General features: G+C 43.1%; 1 protein-coding gene across 1 annotated transcript; it reads right to left on the bottom strand.

Moving 5' to 3' along the window:
* Positions 1–18,198: 18,198 nt before the first annotated feature.
* LOC110337987 (60S ribosomal protein L7a-like) lies at positions 18,199–18,960 on the bottom strand. Its single transcript, XM_021221126.1, has one exon. It carries the CDS (start codon positions 18,958–18,960, stop codon positions 18,199–18,201), a length of 762 nt encoding a protein of 253 aa, XP_021076785.1.
* Positions 18,961–20,642: the final 1,682 nt, after the last annotated feature.

Raw genomic sequence — 20,642 nt, 5'->3', positions numbered from 1 at the left:
TGCTCCAATTGTTTCCTAAGAAAATTACTCTCGCTCTTACCAGAACCAGTCTTGAGCAAAGCCATGAATCCCGAGGGAGAGGTGGGACCCACAGTGACTGCCTGGCCCTTCCTGGGCAACGGCATGTGTGACCCCCACTCTACACCTGGACCCTTGATCCCCCAGACCTCTGGGATGATTGGCATCCTGCTCGTTCCAGGCCAAGTCAGAACATGTTAGTGTGGAATCACACATAGGAGTCATTGAGAAAAAATTATTGGAGGAGACTTACCCAGCTCACGCCGTCGGGGGTAGCATGTTTTCCACGTGGTATATTACAGATATACAGATGGAATCATTAGGGCCCCGGAGTATCTAAGATGACTGACTGAGGCTCACAATCCATTCTACAGAAGATTCAAACTACTAGCTATTTGGCTGGTTATAATGTAATTGCCCCTAGCGAGATGTCCCTTCTGCTAGTAAAATCTGTATGATGAACCAAATGTTGATCAGACTGTTTTTTTATTAAGTAAGAAAGCCAGGTAAGGGGCAAGAGAGGTGGGGCAGAAAGAACTGAATGTTTAAGGCAAAGGTTAGATCAGACTGGGGCTGGGCCTCTCATCTTATTCACAAGAAGTGATCAGGTGAATTTTTAAGCTAGAACATTTCTCCTCTGGAAATTTCCCGTTGTTTGAGGTGGCTTGTGCTTGCCAGACTAGGTTGGATAAGCACCGACAGTACTGCCCCTAGCTTCTGCCTCCCCCACCACAGGACACTGAACAGACAGACTCTGAACAACAGACATAGCCCAGAGTCATGAAACGCCTTTACTCCAACAGCATCCACAGTAGGAAGTGACTGACCATCTTTCTGAAATATGATGCCAAGTGAATTTTCATTATTCATTGTGTGGGATATTAAGGTAACAAAGAAAATGAAAAAAAAAAGGTATGGAAGGGGGGGAAAGACTTCTAAACAAATATACTTCAGTGTCCTTTTGTGCCTTCTTTATGTGGCTAAGAGATGATTTATTGGCTTTGTTGAGACAGGCTCCTGCTATGCAACCCAGGCTGACCTTGGTCTCGCGCAGTCCCTCTGCTTCTACCTCTAAGTGCTGGGCTAACAGGTGCATGCCACCACCGTGGGATCTTTGAGTGTGTTCGTTTGTTTGTTTGTTTGTTTCTTACAAAGTAGATACAGCCAGTGAAGCTAAGCCTACCTCATCCTTATAACTCAGTGCACTTAAGTGTATCATTTTTTTTTTTAACTGAGATTTAATGCTTGGTTTGCCAAACCTGATCATTTAAGACATTACATAAGAGGCCCACACAACTGTGAGAGGCAGAGACAAACTCTGGGCTTGTTCTCCTTAGCTCTCCTTTCTCTCTGCAGATGAGTCTTCTATCATCTTGTTGACATGTACCAAATAATAAGAGAGTGCTGAGAGAGAGAGAGAGAGAGAGAGAGAGAGAGAGAGAGAGAGAGAGAGAGAGAGAGAGAGAGAGAGAGAGAGAGAGAGAGAAAGAGAGAGAGATCTGTTTGAGACTGAGAGATTAGTAGGGACAAGTGAACCAAACCCCTGGGCACCCCTGAGGGCAAACCCACGGGTACAGAGAGTACCGAATCGCAAATCTCCATTTGCCCAGCCCTCATAGATCTGGCTGGCAGCTCTCAAGCTAGGCTCCCTTGATTTGCTACTTCAGTCATGTTGGCTTGTAAACACCCTTGGCTTTGTCAGCTTCGACACATGAGGGGAAAGCAGGTTGGAAAAGAGGGCCTGGAGACTCTGGTCAGCGCAGACCTTTGAGAAATGACTGATTTGATTTGATATTTATCAAACTGTAAATGAGATATGCAACATGCCTAACCCAGAAGACACAGCGATGAATAACACGGTCTATGGTTCTTAAGAACTCATAGTTCAATAGAGGAGGCTTTAATCATGCAAGTGCAATTCTGAATACTCTAATCTGTGATCCAAACACATTTAAAATGCAGTGATGGAGTAGAGAGGAGACTACAGTCCTAGGGGACCAGAAAGAATGGGCTGACAAAAAAGATGCTTTATGAGCTAGAGGAATCAGCATGAATTAAGAAAGAAAGAAAGAAAGAAAGAAAGAAAGAAAGAAAGAAAGAAAGAAAGAAAGAAAGAAAGAAAGAAAGAAAGAAAGAAACCGAAGAAGGGGCTCAAGACATGGCTCAGACGTTGAAAGTGCTTGCCACTCTTACAGAGGATGTAGGTTCAGTTCACAGTATCCAAATCGAGCAGCTCACAAGTGGTAGTAACTCTGGCTCCAGGGGCTCCCACGAAGCACCTGCATGCCCCTATGCTTACATACACGTGCTTTTTTTTTTTTTTTTTTTTTTTTTTTTTTTTTTTTTAAGTGAAGGAAGATGCACAGGCTGTTGCTGCAAACAGCTTTATTTAGGTAAGCATTTTTCTAAAATCATCTCCACACATTGACTCCCATCATGAGCTTCCGTTTGTTCTTCTAGAGATGTATCACCATTTATTGAGCTCCTACTATGCGCCACTTTCAGTAGCAAAAGGTGAGTTAGAGTATACGCTTATCTAGGGGAAGTCACAGCACGGTGTGGCTGCTCCCAAACTGAGCGGAGGTTCAGAATCACCCAAAGAGCTCCTAGGTGAGAACGCCAGGCACCAGGTGATAAGATGATTCTGCCCAGGCAATGCTGAAGCTGGGAAGAGAGATAAAAACTACTTGTATAGTGAAATAAGCATACGTTAGCAGATGCTTAGGGGTGGTATTATGTGGCAGATGTCACGAAAGTGCCTTGGGAATAACAAGGCAGAACCCAGGGGCTTGAGGAAGGTTCTAGAGTAAATGCTTTGTAGTGTGAGTTGAGTTGTCGAGGTTATATAGAATCTTAACTAGACAGGTAATGTGGGGGAAATAGTCCAGGCTGATGAGAGGTTGCCAAACATGCTTCTGATAGTTCTAACGGCAGTCTTTGTCACCTCCTGTCTTAGGGTTTCCATTGCTGTGACGATACACCGTGGCTAAAGCAACTCTTTTAAAGGAAACCATTTAATTGAGGCTGGCTTACAGTCTCAGAGATTCAGTCCATTATCATCCTGGTGGGAAGGGTGACAGCTTGCAGGTAGACATGGTGCTGGAGGAACCGAGAACTCTGTATGTCAATCCAAAGGCAGACAAGAGGAGTCTTTCTTCTGCAGGCAGCTAGGAGGAGGGTTCCAAAGTCCATCCCCAGATTCACACACTTCCTCCAACAGGGCCACAGCTATTCCAACAAGGACACACCTCCTAATAGTACCACTTCCCACAGGCCAAACATTCAAACACACAAGTCTTTGGGGGGGCAAACCTACTCAAAACACCACACCTCCTATCCTATTTACAACCACCCCCTTAGAATTTCACAGTACCCCGTCATCCCAAACTGTTCTTGGCGCCACAACACTAACTTTACTGCTCCCAGCTAGCCATTTTGAGTTTATAGGTGTCTTCCCACCTGTGGAAATGGCCTTTCTCTAAGCCTGCTGCAAAACCTACTGACTGTAAATAAATCTCTAAAGGCAAGTATGTTTTGCTGCAGTTTCTGACCCTTTAAGGCAAGGGTCAGAGAAATGTGTGACTGCCAGCCAATTCTGGCTACCACATTTGTAAAGGTCAAGTCTTACTGGAATACAGCCATACTCATTCATTCAAGTATTATCTATGGTTGCTGCAATCAAAGTCAAGATGAGTAGTTTCTGTGGCCTCCAAAGCTATGTGTCCCTGAGATAATGGTATTTAACCCTATGTGTTCCAGTTTCCTCAGCTGTCACATCGTAATCATTTGCAGCACATCTTAAAATGACTTAACAAGCTCCAAGGTGTTTGGCAGATGCTCTGATGCGCTTCCCCGACTACTCTTATTTCCCCAGCTGTCAAAAGACAATGAGTATCTGTCAGCCTTCTGCCATGTTGGAAGAGAGCTTCATTAAAGTTCATGATGCTCCCTGGGTTGTCCCACTAATGACTGCGTACCTTGGGGTGAGTGTAGAGCTTGGGCTCCCTAGCCCTCCACTCAGGTCACTTCTGAAGACCCATCTTTAGCACCTTGGCTCCCTGCGGTCATGGCAGCCCAGGCTTTCCCTGAGCCTCTCCTGTCTCTTCCTCACCCACAGCCTCCATGACACAAATGCCCTCCCTGACACGCATCCTGCACATGAAGCCCCTTCTCAGGGTGCTCCCACCAGTGACAGCAGGCACCAAGATTAGTCTGTGAGAACAGACACTGAGTGACATGGCAGAGCTAAGAGCTGTTCCAGGGCCACTCAGGCAGCTGTGCAATTGTTAATGCTGTCACCAGTGCTGTCTTGGGATGCAGGTTCACGGAAGGAAATGTGGCCGGTCAGACATTTGAGAAAGGGCAGCTATACAAATCAAAACCACGGTGGAGCCGGCTTTTGCCATTCTGTTCTGCAGCTGCTGTGGGGAAAGTATGCAGGGCTCTCTCCTCTATGAAACATTGTGCTCCCAACCAATCACCAGGTCAAGAAATGGCAGTTAAATAATAAAAATAATTCTTCCAAAAATATACCTGGGCTGGTTAAAAAAAAGGGGGGAAGGGAAGAATTACATTCCCCCTAGTTCTATTTCAAGACTAAGTAATGAAGAATATGCCTGGGGCTGGACTCCAAGGAAACCAATCAAGGTAAGGGAAAGATAAACATTCTCCCATGACACAGGATATAATAACGTCCCAACAGGAACTTGAGAGACATACTTGTCTGAGCATACTGTAGAAGCATACTCACAAGCAGGGAAAAGGTATGCCCACACTTAACAAGGTTGGAATAACAGATAGCCTACAGGCATCATTGTGCAATGGACACAGGAAGAATCTGTTTGACCTCTCCCATTTTGACAGTGAATGGCAAGTGTGAAAGCCTTCCTTTGCATATGCTGTTACATCATTCTGAGGACTTCCAAGCCGGTCAGGTGAATACCGCTACAGCATCCAGAGCCTCTGAGAGATGCCCAGCCCACTGAAGGTGCTCTGGCTCTTGGTAGTAACAATTCTTAGTTACCTCAATTGTCACTTCCCCGACTCCATTATGAACGATCCCTCTACCTAACTGAGGTATCCCATACTTGGTTTCACTTTTGAGACCTGGTCATAGAGAGTGATGCCTGTACTTGACCTGGCATTCGGGCCAATCATCTGCAAGAACGAAGCATAGCAGGGCCAGAAAGGAGGCAGATGTGCATCCCATGCTGGTCACTAGGCTCAGGAGAACTATGGCTTTCTGATAACAAGCAGATTTTGCTTACAAAGCAATCAGTGACCTACCTGCTCCTGGCTCAGTCTCTATCGCACTTTGTTTTACAGGTTCCTGCATATCAACTACGTCATTTCATACATTTCGCATTCCAAAGATCAGCGGAACAAATTTGATATGATGTGGGCTTATCTGTGTGAACTTGCTCTTAGGATTATCTGACTGTGCTTGTATGGAGACTATCTGAGTGACCTCAAGTTTTAGAGCAATGATACTCCAACCATTTGCTCTTACACTCCAAGGTGGTCCTTCATCTTCATTTTTCCTAGGCAGAATAGACATTCTCTAGTTACAATAGAGAGGGAACCAGGAAGTGATACAGCGGCAAGTACAGGCTTCCCCATCAACATCACAAATGATGCTAGAGATTTCATACCAATAAAACATGGCTGTAACTCTGCAAATAGGTCCAAAGTAGCCATGTCATGGGATGTAGTGTTGCGTCTATGCAAGGTTCAGGGTGTGTGTGCTAGGGCCTGCTGTGAGGACTGAGGTCAACTTAGGATCCTATTCTGAGACGATTTGTGACCTCACAGGAGTGTGCTAATGCCATATTTCTGTGTTCAGTAGTCTGCTTTAGGGTTAAAGATTTAACTGTCCCCTTTTCTTATTTAGGGGTCACCAGACAGCTGTCTTTTGGTGCTGAAGTATTGATCACAGAGAGAGCCAAGAGTATTTTGAAAATGAAAATGGCCTTGAACTACCAGTCAGAAGTCCAGAGTTCTTAAAGAATGAATGTTGTGACTTTGGATATGACACTATTGATCCCGATTCCTTTATCCAGGACAGGTAAGGTTTTATGCCTGACCCCTTGGCAATTGTGAGACCCAAGTGTATAATTCTGAAGACTCTTGGGAAACTCACTGAGCTTTAGGCGTTCCCATTACGATTCAATGTTAGTGTAGGCACACACACTTCTCTAGAACAGTGGTTCTCAACATGACTAATGCCGAGGCCCTTGAATACAATTCCTGATGTTGTGTTGACCACCAACCATAACATTATTTTTGTTGCTACTTCATAACTGTAAATTTGCCACTGTTATGAATTGCAAGGTAACTATTTTTGGAGACAGAGGTTTGCTGAAAGGGTTGTAGCCCTCAGGTAAAGAGATGCTACTCTAAAACATCATGAAGGAGAGACTGTTTGGGGCAAAGCTGCCTTGTGGAAACTTAGAGAATAGGGAGTGGGAAGGAGAGGGAGAGAAAAGAGGGAGAGAGAAGGAAAGAAGGAGAGGGAGAGAGAGAATGATTGTCCTCAAACACATGCCCCCAGTGACTCCCAAGCACCTGTGAAGCTATCAGTAGATTAGCTTCCCTCACTGAACTCCATCATGATCCAATCACATCTCATTAGCTTCACCCCCTGGGGACCAAGCCTTCAGGATGAGTATTTAGGTTGGATGCTTCATATCTAAACCATGACATCCAGAACCACTCAAAATTGCTTTATATTCCACAAGTCACTCACACCCAAACTGGTACAATTTGTAATGCAGTTTTGAAATGCAACTTTTAGCTCAATATAGGACACAAAGCAAAATTAAAACTAACAAGATAAATGGTCATCACCTGAAGAGCAGAGTTCTCTTGAGGCCCCGGAAAAATGATAGCGGCCATTTTCCAGGAATATGGCAGAAAGAATCACAATGGTGGATTGATTTTAAAATCTTCTATATGAACATTTTCAACTCCATCATTCTCTAAGACAGCATGGTCCTTTTCACAACTCAAAGATCATTAAACCATTAGTAGTCCATAGCTGAGGAGTTACAGTTCCATAGCCCCTTGACAAAGTGTCCTCAGTATCTACATATGGACTACTGCTTAAGACAAGGCTGTCCTTCACTCCAGAGCATGCTTAGCAGCGTCCCTGGCCTCTGTCCACCAGAAGCTAATTGTAGCTCCCACTTGTGACAATCAAAAATATTTCTAGACACTGTCAAGATTCCTCTGGGAGGACCACTCTCAATTGAAGTCACTACTTCAGCTCTATCTCTGTCTATGCAACCACTCCCCTAAGATAAACAATCGATAAGGAATTTATTAAATATTTATATTTTAAGCATTACAAACTCATCCCTGTCCTTGGCGAGTCTTTTTTTTTTTCTTTTTAATCTATTGAGTATCTACCGCATACCAAGCACTGCGTTAAGTTCTGTTGTGAAAGGAGAAAAAGCCATTCAAGTACCGAGGATACCAGGATGGAAGTGAAGGGTGGCTGGGCAGAGGGGAAGGCACAAATCTTGCACACAGTGCCTTGTAGCTTCACATGTGCCTGTCCATTTTCAGCATTGTCTTGGCAGCTTTTCAAGCTTTGATCCCCAAAGCCTAGCAGACTGCCCAGAATACAGAAAAGTGTTTGCTGATGGAATCCATGCGAAGGTAAATGATGGGGAAATGAGGGCAAGTGGAGACGTCCACAAAAACGACACAAACTGAACACACTTGGTTGACTGGGGGGTGGGGGGGAGTAGACTCTAAAGAGAAAGTTTTACTGCATCTTGTTTTATCTTTCTACGAGTTTGACCAAATATAGCTTCTATAAACATGCTTCTTCATGCTAACACATACAAGCATACCTACTCCTAGGGACCAAACATGGACCACTGTTCTTCTGTAAAACATGTTACCTTATGGTTAACAGGGAAAAGTTCAATGGTGAGAAATGATGAAAGTAGAGGTTTTTGATGTGGTTCATTCAAATCAGGCATCTGCTGTACTTACTCAGTTAAATGCAAACTTACTGAATCTTTTTATGCAATTTGACTATAGTGAGAGAAAGAGATGAAGATTGTAAAGATAAGTGATAAATGTAAATTGACAAGTTGACATTTTTATAGTGTATGTTTTAGGACATTAAGTATTTCTCTGTAGACGTATCACAGAGGGGAATAAATAATGCTGTTCCCAGAAGACACGGGTTATAGAGTGCTCACCACAAGTGGGTCGTCTACATCACCTGTTCCCTCAAAGTCGCAGGAATGTAAAACCAGAGGGTGGGAGGAAGGTTCTGGAATGCTGACCAAGATCCATTACATATATATTACATAGATCCATTACATATAAAAAACATTTCAGAGATTGAATGAAAATATAAAAACATCAACAAAACAAAACAGAGGAAAAAATTAACCACATTAAAAACTCTGTTCACAGAAAGTACTTACGACACAGAAATGTCAGGGTCTACCTCTAAGTCACTGTGAACAAGTCTTTCAACCAAATCCACGTGTTTATGTCTGAGATACACACTGTGGGGAGTCTCTAAGTGACCTTTAGGCATCTTTTTATACAGTACTTTTGACTCTTTTGCAGGGGCTTGCTCATAGTCATTTTTATTTGTTAAGCAAAACATAGCACGTTGCATTATAGTTTGTAGACCAAAAATCTGATATCTTGAGAGATAATAAGAAAGTCTCGTAATTACTTCTTGTGCTCTAAATGTTCCATCACACTTTACCAACATTATTCTCATTTTATGTCTATTGTGCGCAGGTCATTAAGCTAACAACCATGAGTAGAGAACCCTGCCCCCATCACACCCTAATAAACATTTGCTGGTTTTGGTAACCAGCATGCACTCACCTTCAGAACTCAGTATCCTTGTTTACCTGGGGTAACACTCCCTTCTTGCTTTCAGTTCCTGTACCCCAACCTTGACTGAGAACTGGAACTTATAATCAGGTCACGCTATTAATATTCACATTGGCCTGCTGATCAAAGACTTATTTTATTTTATTTTACTTTTTGGACTGAATATGTAGTCCAATTGAGATTGTAATGTGATGGCTAAAATAAACATCCGCATACAAAAACATACACACACATATATACACACATACATGTATGTACACATATACATATGCAAACACCCTCTCATACACATATGCAAATATATATACATATATATATACACACATAAATACACACTCATATACGAAACCTTGGGATTTTCAGAAGTCAGCTGCTTTATATTTTCCCTTTACTTGTCTTGCACAGACTACACAGTCTGGTGCGGAGGCTTCCATTTTGAATCTGTGAGGAAAAAAGAGGTCAGAAAATGAAGTCATGATGGGGAGGAAATGGGAAGAGAGGAAGGGAGAGAAGAGAAGCAAAGGGAGTGGCGAATAGACAGGAAGAGTGATCTGGGAGGAGTGGCAGGGAGGGAGACAAGGACACAGAGAGAGACAGGGTGAAGGAGACAGGCAGGGTGGATGGCAGATGCAGAGCGCTGCAGATATGAATTGGAGCTGCACCAGCACTGGGCGGCCAACATGCAGTGACTGGGTACGCTGGCTGTGGAGTCACTGAACTCCCATCCCCGCATGGCCTGCGGAGCTTGGCCTCATTTTCTGAGACTTCCAGTTTTGTAGGATTTCCCAGGCATAATGACACAATCCTACATGGTAGTAGCATGTGCACTGTGGCTATTTAAATATTCCAGAGGGATAATGAACCCCTTGATTTGGAGTTTTGGTATAGCTAAACCTGTCCCGCGCTACCTTCTCGCCAGCAAGAAAAGACGCGGCACACAAACAGGATCCTTCTGCAGCAAAGCTTTAATGCTCTTGAGAGGGAGAGCATAAGCTTCCAACAGGCAAAGGGCGAAGAGAAGAGAGGGGAGAAGAGAAGAGAGAAGAGAAGAGAAGGGGAAAAAGAGAGCGAAGAACCAAATCCCTCAGCTTATATAGAGCAAGATCGCCGCCTAGGACGTGTAACCCTCTGATTGGCGGCCTGCTGTCACCCCAGATGACGCCTCGGGAAAGGCAGGGCACAAGGGAGTGGAAATCTACCCAGCACATGCGCAGCTGCCTTGTTTGTTTGTTAGAGCACAGGACATCAGCGCTATCTTGTAATGGCGAATGTGAGGGCGGCTCCCCACATAAACCCACACTAATTCACCTACAATTTACTGAGACTTTCCACTGTCATGTATCATTTTATAACACTTCTGAAAACCTACACCAAACTTAAAAAAGCAACAACTAAAATTTCCTTTCGGAAATTACATTAAGGTTAGACTAATGGCTTTGAAGCTTTGTGTGGAAGAATCATCTATAAATGACACTAAAAGCCAAACCTGTAGAAATAGCCCCCACCCAAAGTCTTGACATTCATTTATAGTCATCTAGATAAGCTTAATTTTATTTTTATTAAGAATATTGCTAGAATTCCTCAGATCTTTTCTTTTTCTTTTTTTACTTTCTTAAATGTCTTTATTGGCATATATTAATTATTCATAATACAATTAATAACAACATTCTCCTGCATATGCATATGTCAGGTAAGGGATATGAAATACATATGTATTTCAATCATATTCATACCTTACCCTCTCTTATCTCTTATATATTCTCTTAATCTCCTTCCTCCTTCAAACTAGACAGGGTGGGTCTCTTGTGTCCAAGTCTTCAAACTAGACAGGGTGGGTCTCTTGTGTCCAAGGCTTCAAACTAGACAGGGTGGGTCTCTTGTGTCCAAGGCTGGCCTTGGACTCTTCATGCTGTTGAAGATGATCTTGAACTCCTGATCCTCCTCACACATCTACCTCTCAAACTCAAGGATTATAGGCTAGGATTTTAAACCACCTATGTGGTGCTGGGCATTGAACCTAGGGCACCAGACTATACATCATTATCCTCTGTCCTTTTCTATTAAAAAAAAAAGAAAAAGCTCCTAATGCCAACCTTTCTTTTTCCTTAACCAAAACACCATGGTGTTGGTCCATCTCATGTTCTTTACTCATTTCCTACCTTCCTATGCAGAGGGGGCACTAAATGAACAGTTTCTATTGTGACAGCAGTGTCTGCCTTTCTGCTAGGTTGGGGGTCACTCAGTGTGGTTTCTAAGAATGTGAAGTCCAAGGGCAGGCTCCAAGGCCTGACACTATTCCTGATGCTATGGTGTGCTTACAGACAGGAGCCTATCGTGTCTGCCTCTGAAAGGCCCAACAAGCAGCTGAAAGAGTCAGATGCAGATATTTACACCCAACCAGTGGACAGGAGCTGGTGACCCATGTGGCTGAATTAGGGAAAAGCTGGAAGAAGTGGAGGAGGAGGGCCACCCCATAGGAAGACCAGCAGTCTCAACTAACCTGGACCCCCGAGATCTCTCAGACACTGAGCCACCAACCAGGCAGCATACACTAACTGATATGAGGCCCCCAACACATATAAAGCAGAGGACTGCCCAGTCTGGCTTTAGTGAGGAAAGATGCACCTAACCCTTGAGAAACTTGAGGCCCCAGGGAGTGAGGAGGTCTGGTGGGGTGGGGGTGGGTGGGGACATCCTCTTGGAGATGGGGAGGAGGAATAGGATAAGGAACTGTCAGAGGGCAGACTAGGAGGGTGATAATGACTGAACTGTATAATAATGATGATGATGATGATGATGATGATGATGATGATGATAATAATAATAACATTGATAATAAAAGAATATGAAGTTCAGATGCATATATGAAGCAACTGGACATGTCGGCCATCACAGCTTGTCAGCTGGCTGAGGGTTTTCCTCTTGTGGAATGACTGTTGTCTTGAAAAGGATGACCTATGTGGTTGAGCTGGTCAATGCTTGAGCCTGACTGATCTTTCTCTACTGTCTCAGAACTCAGCACCTGATGGCATTGGTGTCATCCTGAAGGTGTCGGTAGTCAGGGTGACACAGGGGAAGGATGTGCATTCTTCTATTTTAAGGCAGGAAGATCTATAACCACACCCCCCTTTCCCACAAAAAATGTAAGAAACCATGCTAGTGGCTTCCCTAACCTACTGCAAAGTCACGGAGCTAGTGTCCAGAATGTTGCAGAGGATTATCCAATAAACTCAGACGTTCCCTAGGGCATTTCTAACATTTCACATGGCTTTAATAAAATCTTCCAACCAGTGATAGATTGCGAAAGTCAAATAAGATATTGGCTGTTCTTATTGCCTGAATTGATCCCATGAACTCAACAGGATGCTGGACAGTTTATGCTAGCCAGGGCTCTGACTGGGAAAAGTCACTTATGTAACCAATGTTTTGAAGGTCTCTTTTTATCTATTTTATGTTTCCTTCTTTTAGACAACATGCTCTTGAAACATATTAAAAGGGAATGGGGGTCCCTGGAAGGAAAGAAGCACGTGGAGACGGTGGTTTTGTGTGTGTGTGTATGTGTGTGTGTGTGTGTGTGTGTGTGTGTGTGTGACTTTCCAGGCTTGCAGGTCCACAGTCCATCTGCCTAGCACACAAATGGCTTTTCCAAGTAGCACTGGCCAGTGACTGAGCAGGAATGGGGAGGCAATGGCACTTATTTGTCATTTCCCCTTGGTCTTAGAAACATCTCCTTGTTGGAGATATTAAAACTCAGGCAAAATGCATCCATTTCTATACATTTAAATGGTCTCCAAACTAGAGGTGGCTTTTCCTGTCGTTTACTTTTCTCTCATTAACTCAGACTGTGTTGTCTCGTCATAAGAAAACTGAGCATGAGAGTGAAAACGGAGAAGGGACATCCGGGTAATGGAATGGTAGTTGTTCTTGTGCTTAACTCTTTAAAAAACGAACACACTCTGATTTGACGAAAGTAACAAGATAGGTCCTTAAAACATCAGATTTCTTTAAAATGTTAAAAAGATATATAGTCCATGTCTGCATTTCTGTCAATATGTCCTTTCAGCACTACTAGTCTTAAGGGCCTAGAATTTGGTACGTGACATTTCTGAGATTATACCATTCACCAGGTATACTGTGCTATGGTGACACTAAGAAACCGTTTATTTTCCTTGTGGAGCTGGCACAAGGGAGGAAAGCTAATGGACATTCAACACAGAGAAGAAAATATCTAGGGCACACAGGTTGTAACCACAGCATGGTACCCTGGGTAGGGAGGCCCAATAAATGCTTCCTGGACAATATATTTAGGTATTTGCTTTATTGTTTCACAAAAATCAGCAAGGAGAAAAATGGACCACATCCCTACTAGCAGTCTGTAAACAAGTGAGATACAGACATATCTACTGTCAGATAAAGCAATGGGGGGAAGGGCTCTAGGGTCTTTTTAAAAAATGAATAGGTAAACCTGTGCTTCCACTTCCAAACTGGAAAATCGTGAGCATTTATGATTTGCTCCTCATCAAAGCTTCCCACTCAGAAGAATACAGCTTTAAAAGGAATCCATTTATCCCATCTCACATTTTTTTGGTGTATCTTTTCTTTCCCCCTTAAAGCATAACGAGCTTGTCAGAGTTTCCATGGTGAATACAGGGCGCCATGGAAACTGATAGATTTAGCTACACTAAAAGAATAAATAAAATAGGCAGGCATTTACTTGACTGTGCAGTGACAACTCTCCTAGATGGGAGAGGAGAAGCAGCTGGCATTTAACCTGCTTGCCCTGCTCAATCTGTGCTTCGGGAAAACATGAATAATTCTCACCGGACCCCACTACTGACCTGTGCTGATTGGACGGCTGTTCTGGACACTTACTAGTCACACCTTGCTTTCCCTTCCATCTGGTTAGCCGTGTGTCACCAGTTACTGTTAGAAATGTGGTACAGTGTGAAACCTGGAGATGATACAACCCATGACAGTGACCAAGGGAACTTCTGCTGAAACTAACATGCAATTCCCCCAGTGGACCACAGCAGGTCTGTGTGGGAGGAAAATCAGAGTCAAAACCCTAGGTCTATTCTGTGCTAACTAGCTAGGGAACTCTAGTTTCCTCTGTAAAATGTTTAAAGTATCTTTATTTATTTATTTATTTATTTATTTATTTATTTATTTATTTATTTATTTATTTATTTATTTGCTATTTCACAGGGCTGTTGTGAGACCAAAGAGGGGATAGTAGAAGGCAAGCCTTTGCAAACGCCAGGCTCCGGCTAGCAAGAGGAAGCTGCAGGGAGACTCAGACAGCCAGCTGAAACAATTGATTATGCTTCAGTCTAGTTCTGTGCCTTGCCAGTTTGAAGGCTTAGAGCACACTTAAACCAAGAAAGAAGCATTTGAGAATTTGGGGAGGGGGGTACTTCTGGCTCCAAATAAATTAGGGAGAATTTTAATCTTGAAAGATAAAGTATTTGAGTTTCTTATATGTTTGAAAATGTTTATCATTATTATTATTATTATTATTATTATTGAAAAAAAAGGGAATAAGTGAGATCCAGGTGTGTCTGAAATGAATTGTGTGTCCTGAACTCACTACTTTGCCTGAACTCACTACTTTGTCTGTTAGCATTTAGTCACCACACTATGGGCAACAGAGCCATCTTCACAAATCCGAGATTCACAGACTTAACCTTCTGAGAACTTCCTATTGACCGGGCACTCTTTAAAGGAGATCAATGGAAAGGAAGGAAGGAAAGAGATCTGGTCCTTGGTGAAACATAATCTTCTCAAGATGCTGAGTAAAGAAACATCACATCCCAGAGTAAGACTTAACAGCCGAGAGAGCAGAGATAGTTACAGATGCCCTGGGTGAGGGAAGAGAGGGGTGGATAGGTCACGGGCAAAACACGCAGGCATGGTGCCAGCTGGTGGAAGGGTGCAAAAAGCAGAGGAAATATGAGCAGGGCAGATTATGACCAGTGGCAGAAAGAAGGGAAATGAGTCTGAAGAAGGGACCAGTGGTTACCCCAGCAATGTTCCCTGCCAATGCAGAGGGTTTTTTTTCCCCCTAAAAGAAAGTGAGATTCAGTGCTGTCTAGTTAGGTTTCTATTGCTGTAATAAAGCACCATGACAAAAAACAATGTGGTTTGACATCACAGTCCCTTAGAAAGAAAGAAAGTCGGGGCAGGAACCGGAGCAGAAGTCATGGGGTAATATGGCTTACTGGCTTGCTCTCTGTGACTTGCTCAGTTTGCTTTTCTTATACATCCCAAGTGCCCAGGGCATCAGCCATCGTGGGCTAGGTCCTCCCACATAAATCAATGATTTAACAAAATGTCAAATAGACCTTCCTACAGGCCAATTTGGTAATGCCATTTTCCCCAGATGACGTTCAGGTTCCTGCTTCCCAAATGATGCTAACCTGTGTCAAACTAACATAAAAACAGTCAGTACCATAAACAGCTCAGACCATGGAGTTCCTAACACTATATCCTGAAGGCAAGGAGAATATTGTTTTGTAATCCTTGTTCCAATCCTCAGTATCCTGGAGAATTTTTTTTTTCTTCAGGGACACCAGAATAAGATCCAAAATTGCAGGGAGCCCTCAAGTGTGAGGGTGGAGAGTCAGAAGTGAGTGGGAAAATCACGACTTCTGGGCTGGCTCTTGGGTTTATAATCCTGAGCCTGTGTGCCAACAAGTTGCCTGTGAATAGAATGGAACCATGCCTTGCTCAAAGCAGCTAACACTTAACTCTTTTTGTGGGATGCTAACACATGTAACTCAGAGACCCGTGCCATCTCTCTAAGATTTATTGTACATAAAGCTACCTAATGTTTATCCATTCTAGAAGCACATAGTAATAGTATGAAGCAATAGTATAAGCATAGTAATAGTATGAATAAGCATCACCAAATTCTCTATTGATTCCATTATCTCAACAAAGCAATTTCCATTATTCTGCTGATAATTCTACATGCCCATAGCCTTTTATGACTTGAATTATAGCACAGACACCATTTTATAGACTTAACATGGAGTAATGTTTCAAGTGTGTTACATAGTATTTTGTTTGGCCTTGAGCTGAGAGCTCAAGGGGTCCTCCTATCTTAGCTTCCTAGTAGCTAAGATTGCCGGCTTGAGTCCTTGTGCCCAGCTACAGTGTATCTGATGTGAAAATTCACAAATCTAGTCTTCTCAGTTGTTGGAACTGAGGACACTTTTATTGAAAAACTGATTAACTGTGTCTGGGTTAGGGAATAAGTGCCTTTGTTGGAAACATTTAACCCACTTTCAAACTAAATCCAGACATTCCCTGTATCTGTCCTGCTGAGGTTTGTGTCTACACAAGCTTGGGGTAAGGAAGTGTTTCCAGTGTACTAGATAATGGGATCCAAGGAGGACAGCTGGCTTGCAGAGCCAAGAGAACTTAGTGGTGATATGGCTGAAGCCTCCAAGAAGTAGGCGTAAAGAGTGCAGCCTGGAGGATTCTGAATCTCGAGCCACTGGCAGGGTGCAACCAACTTCATGTGCCTGGGACTGAGGGTTTTCTCAAATCTTGAGATGTCAGAGGTCGAAACCAGGCAAGTTCAGTGTCAGTTGGGATGAATTGGTAAGTGTAGACCTTGGTGGAGAGGAAGAGAAAGGACTGAGGAGGGAAAGAATGAATCATTTTATACAAGCCAGGATTGTGTCATAAAAACTTCAGTTTCAAGGAAACCAGCTGATTATGCAATAAGGCCTCACCCTTTATATTAGAGTCTGTTACAGGAAAAGAAAAGTACACATAATCATTTAATAAATATGCAGGGAACACGAGACATTGTTCAAGCACTGGACAGTCCCTTTATTCTTCTGGCATCTCTGTTATGTATACCAGTGCACATACATAGGGATAGTAGAAATGGAAATAAATTATGAGGCCTGAAAAAAAAAATCTCTTTTCTAGTTGTTGATCAGGGGAGTCCAAGAGGCCCCCATAAATATAGGAATAAGACAGGCTATTGTATTGTTTCTGATGGCCTTCAAGAGCTGAAGTTAAGTCCCTGTTGCTGAGGCCACCACAGAGTTCAGTCACAGGAGTTGGAAGAATCAGCCTGGAATTGACCTGGAAAGCTCTTTAAGGACTGGCTCTCAGAGTACCAGAAGGTGCTGTGCAAGTTGCTAAGTCATCAGTCCTATCCAACTATGTTGCCTACTGTGGTGGTTTGAATATGCTTGGCCCAGGGAGTGGCATTACTAGGAGGTGTGGCCTTGTTGGAGGAAGTGTGTTGTTGCAGAAACTGCTCTGTATGATCCTGGTGGGTGGGTATGTTGCAGCTCTGCACCCACCCAAGAGCTCTGGATTCACAAATGAAAGACACATAATCATTTAATAAATATGCAGGGAACACAAGTTATTGTTCAAGCATTGGACAGTCCCTTTGGACATGCAACCTCTATATTTAAAATGTCTTTGCCTAGCTCAATAGCTGGGCCACTCTTGAACCTCCACATGGCTAACACACTACCCTCCAATATTCCTGAGTTAATACTTGCTAAATCTATGTTTCATCTCTGCTACCCCAGACCCAACAGGGGAAGTGGTCCCTGGGACTGCTTTCTCCATTCTTACAAGACCATGGGTTCTCCCTCCTGTAACTTTTCCCAAGTGGTCTGTCTCCTTTGCCCTCCTAATGGTAGAATCCTTCTTCTTGTCTCTGCATTTCTTGCCAGGGAATCCTAAAAGTCCCACCTCTATCCCCTCTGCCCAGCCATTGGCCTCTGGCTCTTCATTGACCAGTCCAAAAAAAAAAAATCAACTGTTGGCAGGGTCCTGCAGCAGATGAGTAAATTCCTGTGTAAGCACAAATAAAATCCCCAACAGTGTGTCACCGTGAGGGTGGGTATTGAGACCCTCCTTCTCGATGCCTAGGTGTCAGTCATCTCCAGAATCAAGAAATCTCTGGCTGAGATTTTTACATCTTGATCTGACCTGGCCAAGTCCTCATTACTGGGGAGGCCACATAACCTAGAGAAGAACCTACTATTGTCACTTTACTAAGTCAGTAAAATTTCGAACTACGTTCTAAATTCTCACCTGCATATCTACCAGTGGCTGGCTGTGGCATCCATGTGGTGGGTAAACTGAGGCAGGCAGCCGTTGGGGGTCGGTGCTTAGCGTGATGAATCCAAATACCTACAGGTACTACTGCTAAAGACAGTCAGCCACCAGAGAAGCTGCTCGGCAGACTTTTTTTTTTTTTTTTAAATTTTGTAACTATATTTATGTACAGAAAACTTAGTGTACATTTAACCCAATTTAGTAGCGAGTTCTTTAGCCTTTGCCTTTTCCAGCTTGGCAATGCAAAGCCACAGACTTAGGATCCAGGACGTTGCCTCCCCAGTGGAAATGGATCTTATCATTATAATTAGTCCTAATAGCTTCTGCCAGCTTAGCCAGAGCACCCTTGTCTTCCGAGTTAACCTGTGTGAAGGCAACAGTGGTGCATGTCTTCCTGTGGACCAGGCACCCCAGCCTGGCTTTTCCCTTGATGATGCAGTAGGGCACCCCCATCTTTCGACACAAGGCAGACAGGAAAACCACCAGCTCAATGGGGTCTACATCATGGGCAATCACCACCAGCTGAGCCTTCTTGTTCTCCACCAAGGTGGTGACTGTATTGACTCCTGCTCGGAGGACAGGTGGTCTCTTAGTTGGGACGTCCCCTTTGCCAGCAGCTTTCTTCTCAGCACCGGCCAGTAGCCTTTGCTTCTTCTCTTGCTTTGTCTCAGGTCTGTACTTGCAGGCAAGCTTAAGCAGCTGAGTAGCTGTTTGCCTGTCCAGGGCCTGGATGAACTGGTTAATGGCAGGAGGTACTTTGAGCCGCTTATATAGGATGGCTCTTTGCCGCTGCAGCCAGATGTAGCGGGGCCATTTGAAGAAGCACGTTAGATCTCTGTTGGGCTGGATGTCCTGTCCAATGCTGAAGTTCTTGGGCCTCTTTTCAAACAGAGGGTTGACCACATTCTTGGCCTCCTGTTTCTTGACAACGGCTGGGGCCACCTTCTTCCCCTTGGCCTTCTTCCCTTTGGGCATCTTGCTGGTGGAGAGAGAAATCAGCAGACTTTTTAACTGTGCAAACAAAGCTTAATTTACTGGGGCTGGCGCTCTCTTTGGCCAGTGGAAAAAACATGAACTCTTTTCATTCCTTGGGGCCTGAAAGAAAGAGAAGGAAAGAGAGAAAATTCACATGTGCACCCCCCCCTTCACACACACACTGAATGGATGAAATAAAAGTCAAGAGTTCAATAACTTCATACACATAAATATACATGCATATATACATACATTACATACATACATGCTTACAGATCTATAGATAAACATATACATATTCACACATGCATGGTTGGAGCAAAGTTCCAACAAGCAGGCTCCAAGTATTCCATACATAAATGCATAAATCCACACAGTTGGTAGATGGAAGGAACAATGCTCTAACCCCCATTCACACAGACTTTACACACACACACACACACACACACGCACACACACACAGAGTTGATGGATGAGCGAAGCAATGTTCCAACTACATCATCCTTTATTCTTTCTTCCATAGCGTATATATCCCAGCAAAAATCTTTCAAGCAGTATACAACTATAATGTGATTACATGTTAGTTTTCTTCTAATAAATGATTATGAAAAACAATCTGCTTTCCAATACCTGTACAAGAAATAACATTACATAGTATAGGTAAAGAACCCCCCCCCCCCGTGTACATTCATAACCAAGCAACTTGTTATAGATAATCAAAGTGTAATCAAGCAAGGCAGTTTTTCTCAGCCAGTTTCTCTTACTGGCAATTTGCAGTTACAAAGAAAAGAAGTAATTATTTTATTTATCTTTAAAAGTAATCTTGTAAGAGTCAAAAGAATCACAAATCTAAACTTTTTTTTATATAAAAATCAGTCATATCTACCTTAAATCCTCAAAATGTCTACCTATGTATCAGCAATTCTTAATATATCATAGCAGGAAGCTGAGGGCAAAAGTGGGTGTAAGAAATCACTCAGCAGCAGTCCAGCCTCAGCGAGAGTCGAGTCAGCCAGGGCTGCCATTGTTCCTGTTCCCTGACCTTACAAGGTCCCTAGCTTAACTAATAAGCGTGTGCCTTTCTGAACTTCATATTGACCCCTAAGGTTTCTTTTCTTTTCATCAGAGCCAATAGTAAAACCATCTCAACCTAGCTTCACTAACCACTTTATTTTTCCAAATATTTTCTAAGGGTGGTGGTCACTGCTGACAATCCACGTCTCTAAATTCTTCTCTAGGGCGGTGATAGAATCACAATTTGCTACCTGTACACACACATAAAAATGTAAATGTAACTTAAGTCCATTTGGTATTGCTCATAAGGATACGTTTATAGAGGTGACCATTCAGTACTAGATATCTAATTACAGGGCTCATCCCTGACAAAGACTGACTTGCCATCTCAACACTCATTAATTGCCCTTAGCAATTCATCTGAAGAGGCCTTGTGGGACTTCCCGATACCAAGCTTGATTGTCAGCTAATGTTAGTGTTCAGGTGTAGCCTCGTGTAGGCTACTGTGTTGATGAGATCACATGGTGCAGTTTTCCTGCCTATAGAAGACACAATCTGGGGGGAATTTAGGAGGAAGAGTGGGGGTAGTGAGTAAATATGATCAAAATACATTGTAAAAATTATCAAAGAAATAAAATATTAACATTAAAAAGAAATGGTAATGAACA

This window comes from Mus pahari, chromosome 1 (genome assembly GCF_900095145.1).
Source record: "Mus pahari chromosome 1, PAHARI_EIJ_v1.1, whole genome shotgun sequence".
NCBI lineage: Eukaryota > Metazoa > Chordata > Mammalia > Rodentia > Muridae > Mus > Mus pahari.
The sequence above is the reverse complement of the archived record's forward strand: the minus strand, read 5'-3'. Positions and strand labels throughout refer to the sequence as shown.

Excerpts from the sequence above, each read along its gene's own strand:
- LOC110337987 (XM_021221126.1), bottom strand. The coding sequence starts at position 18,960 with ATGCCCAAAGGGAAGAAGGCCAAGGGGAAGAAGGTGGCCCCAGCCGTT.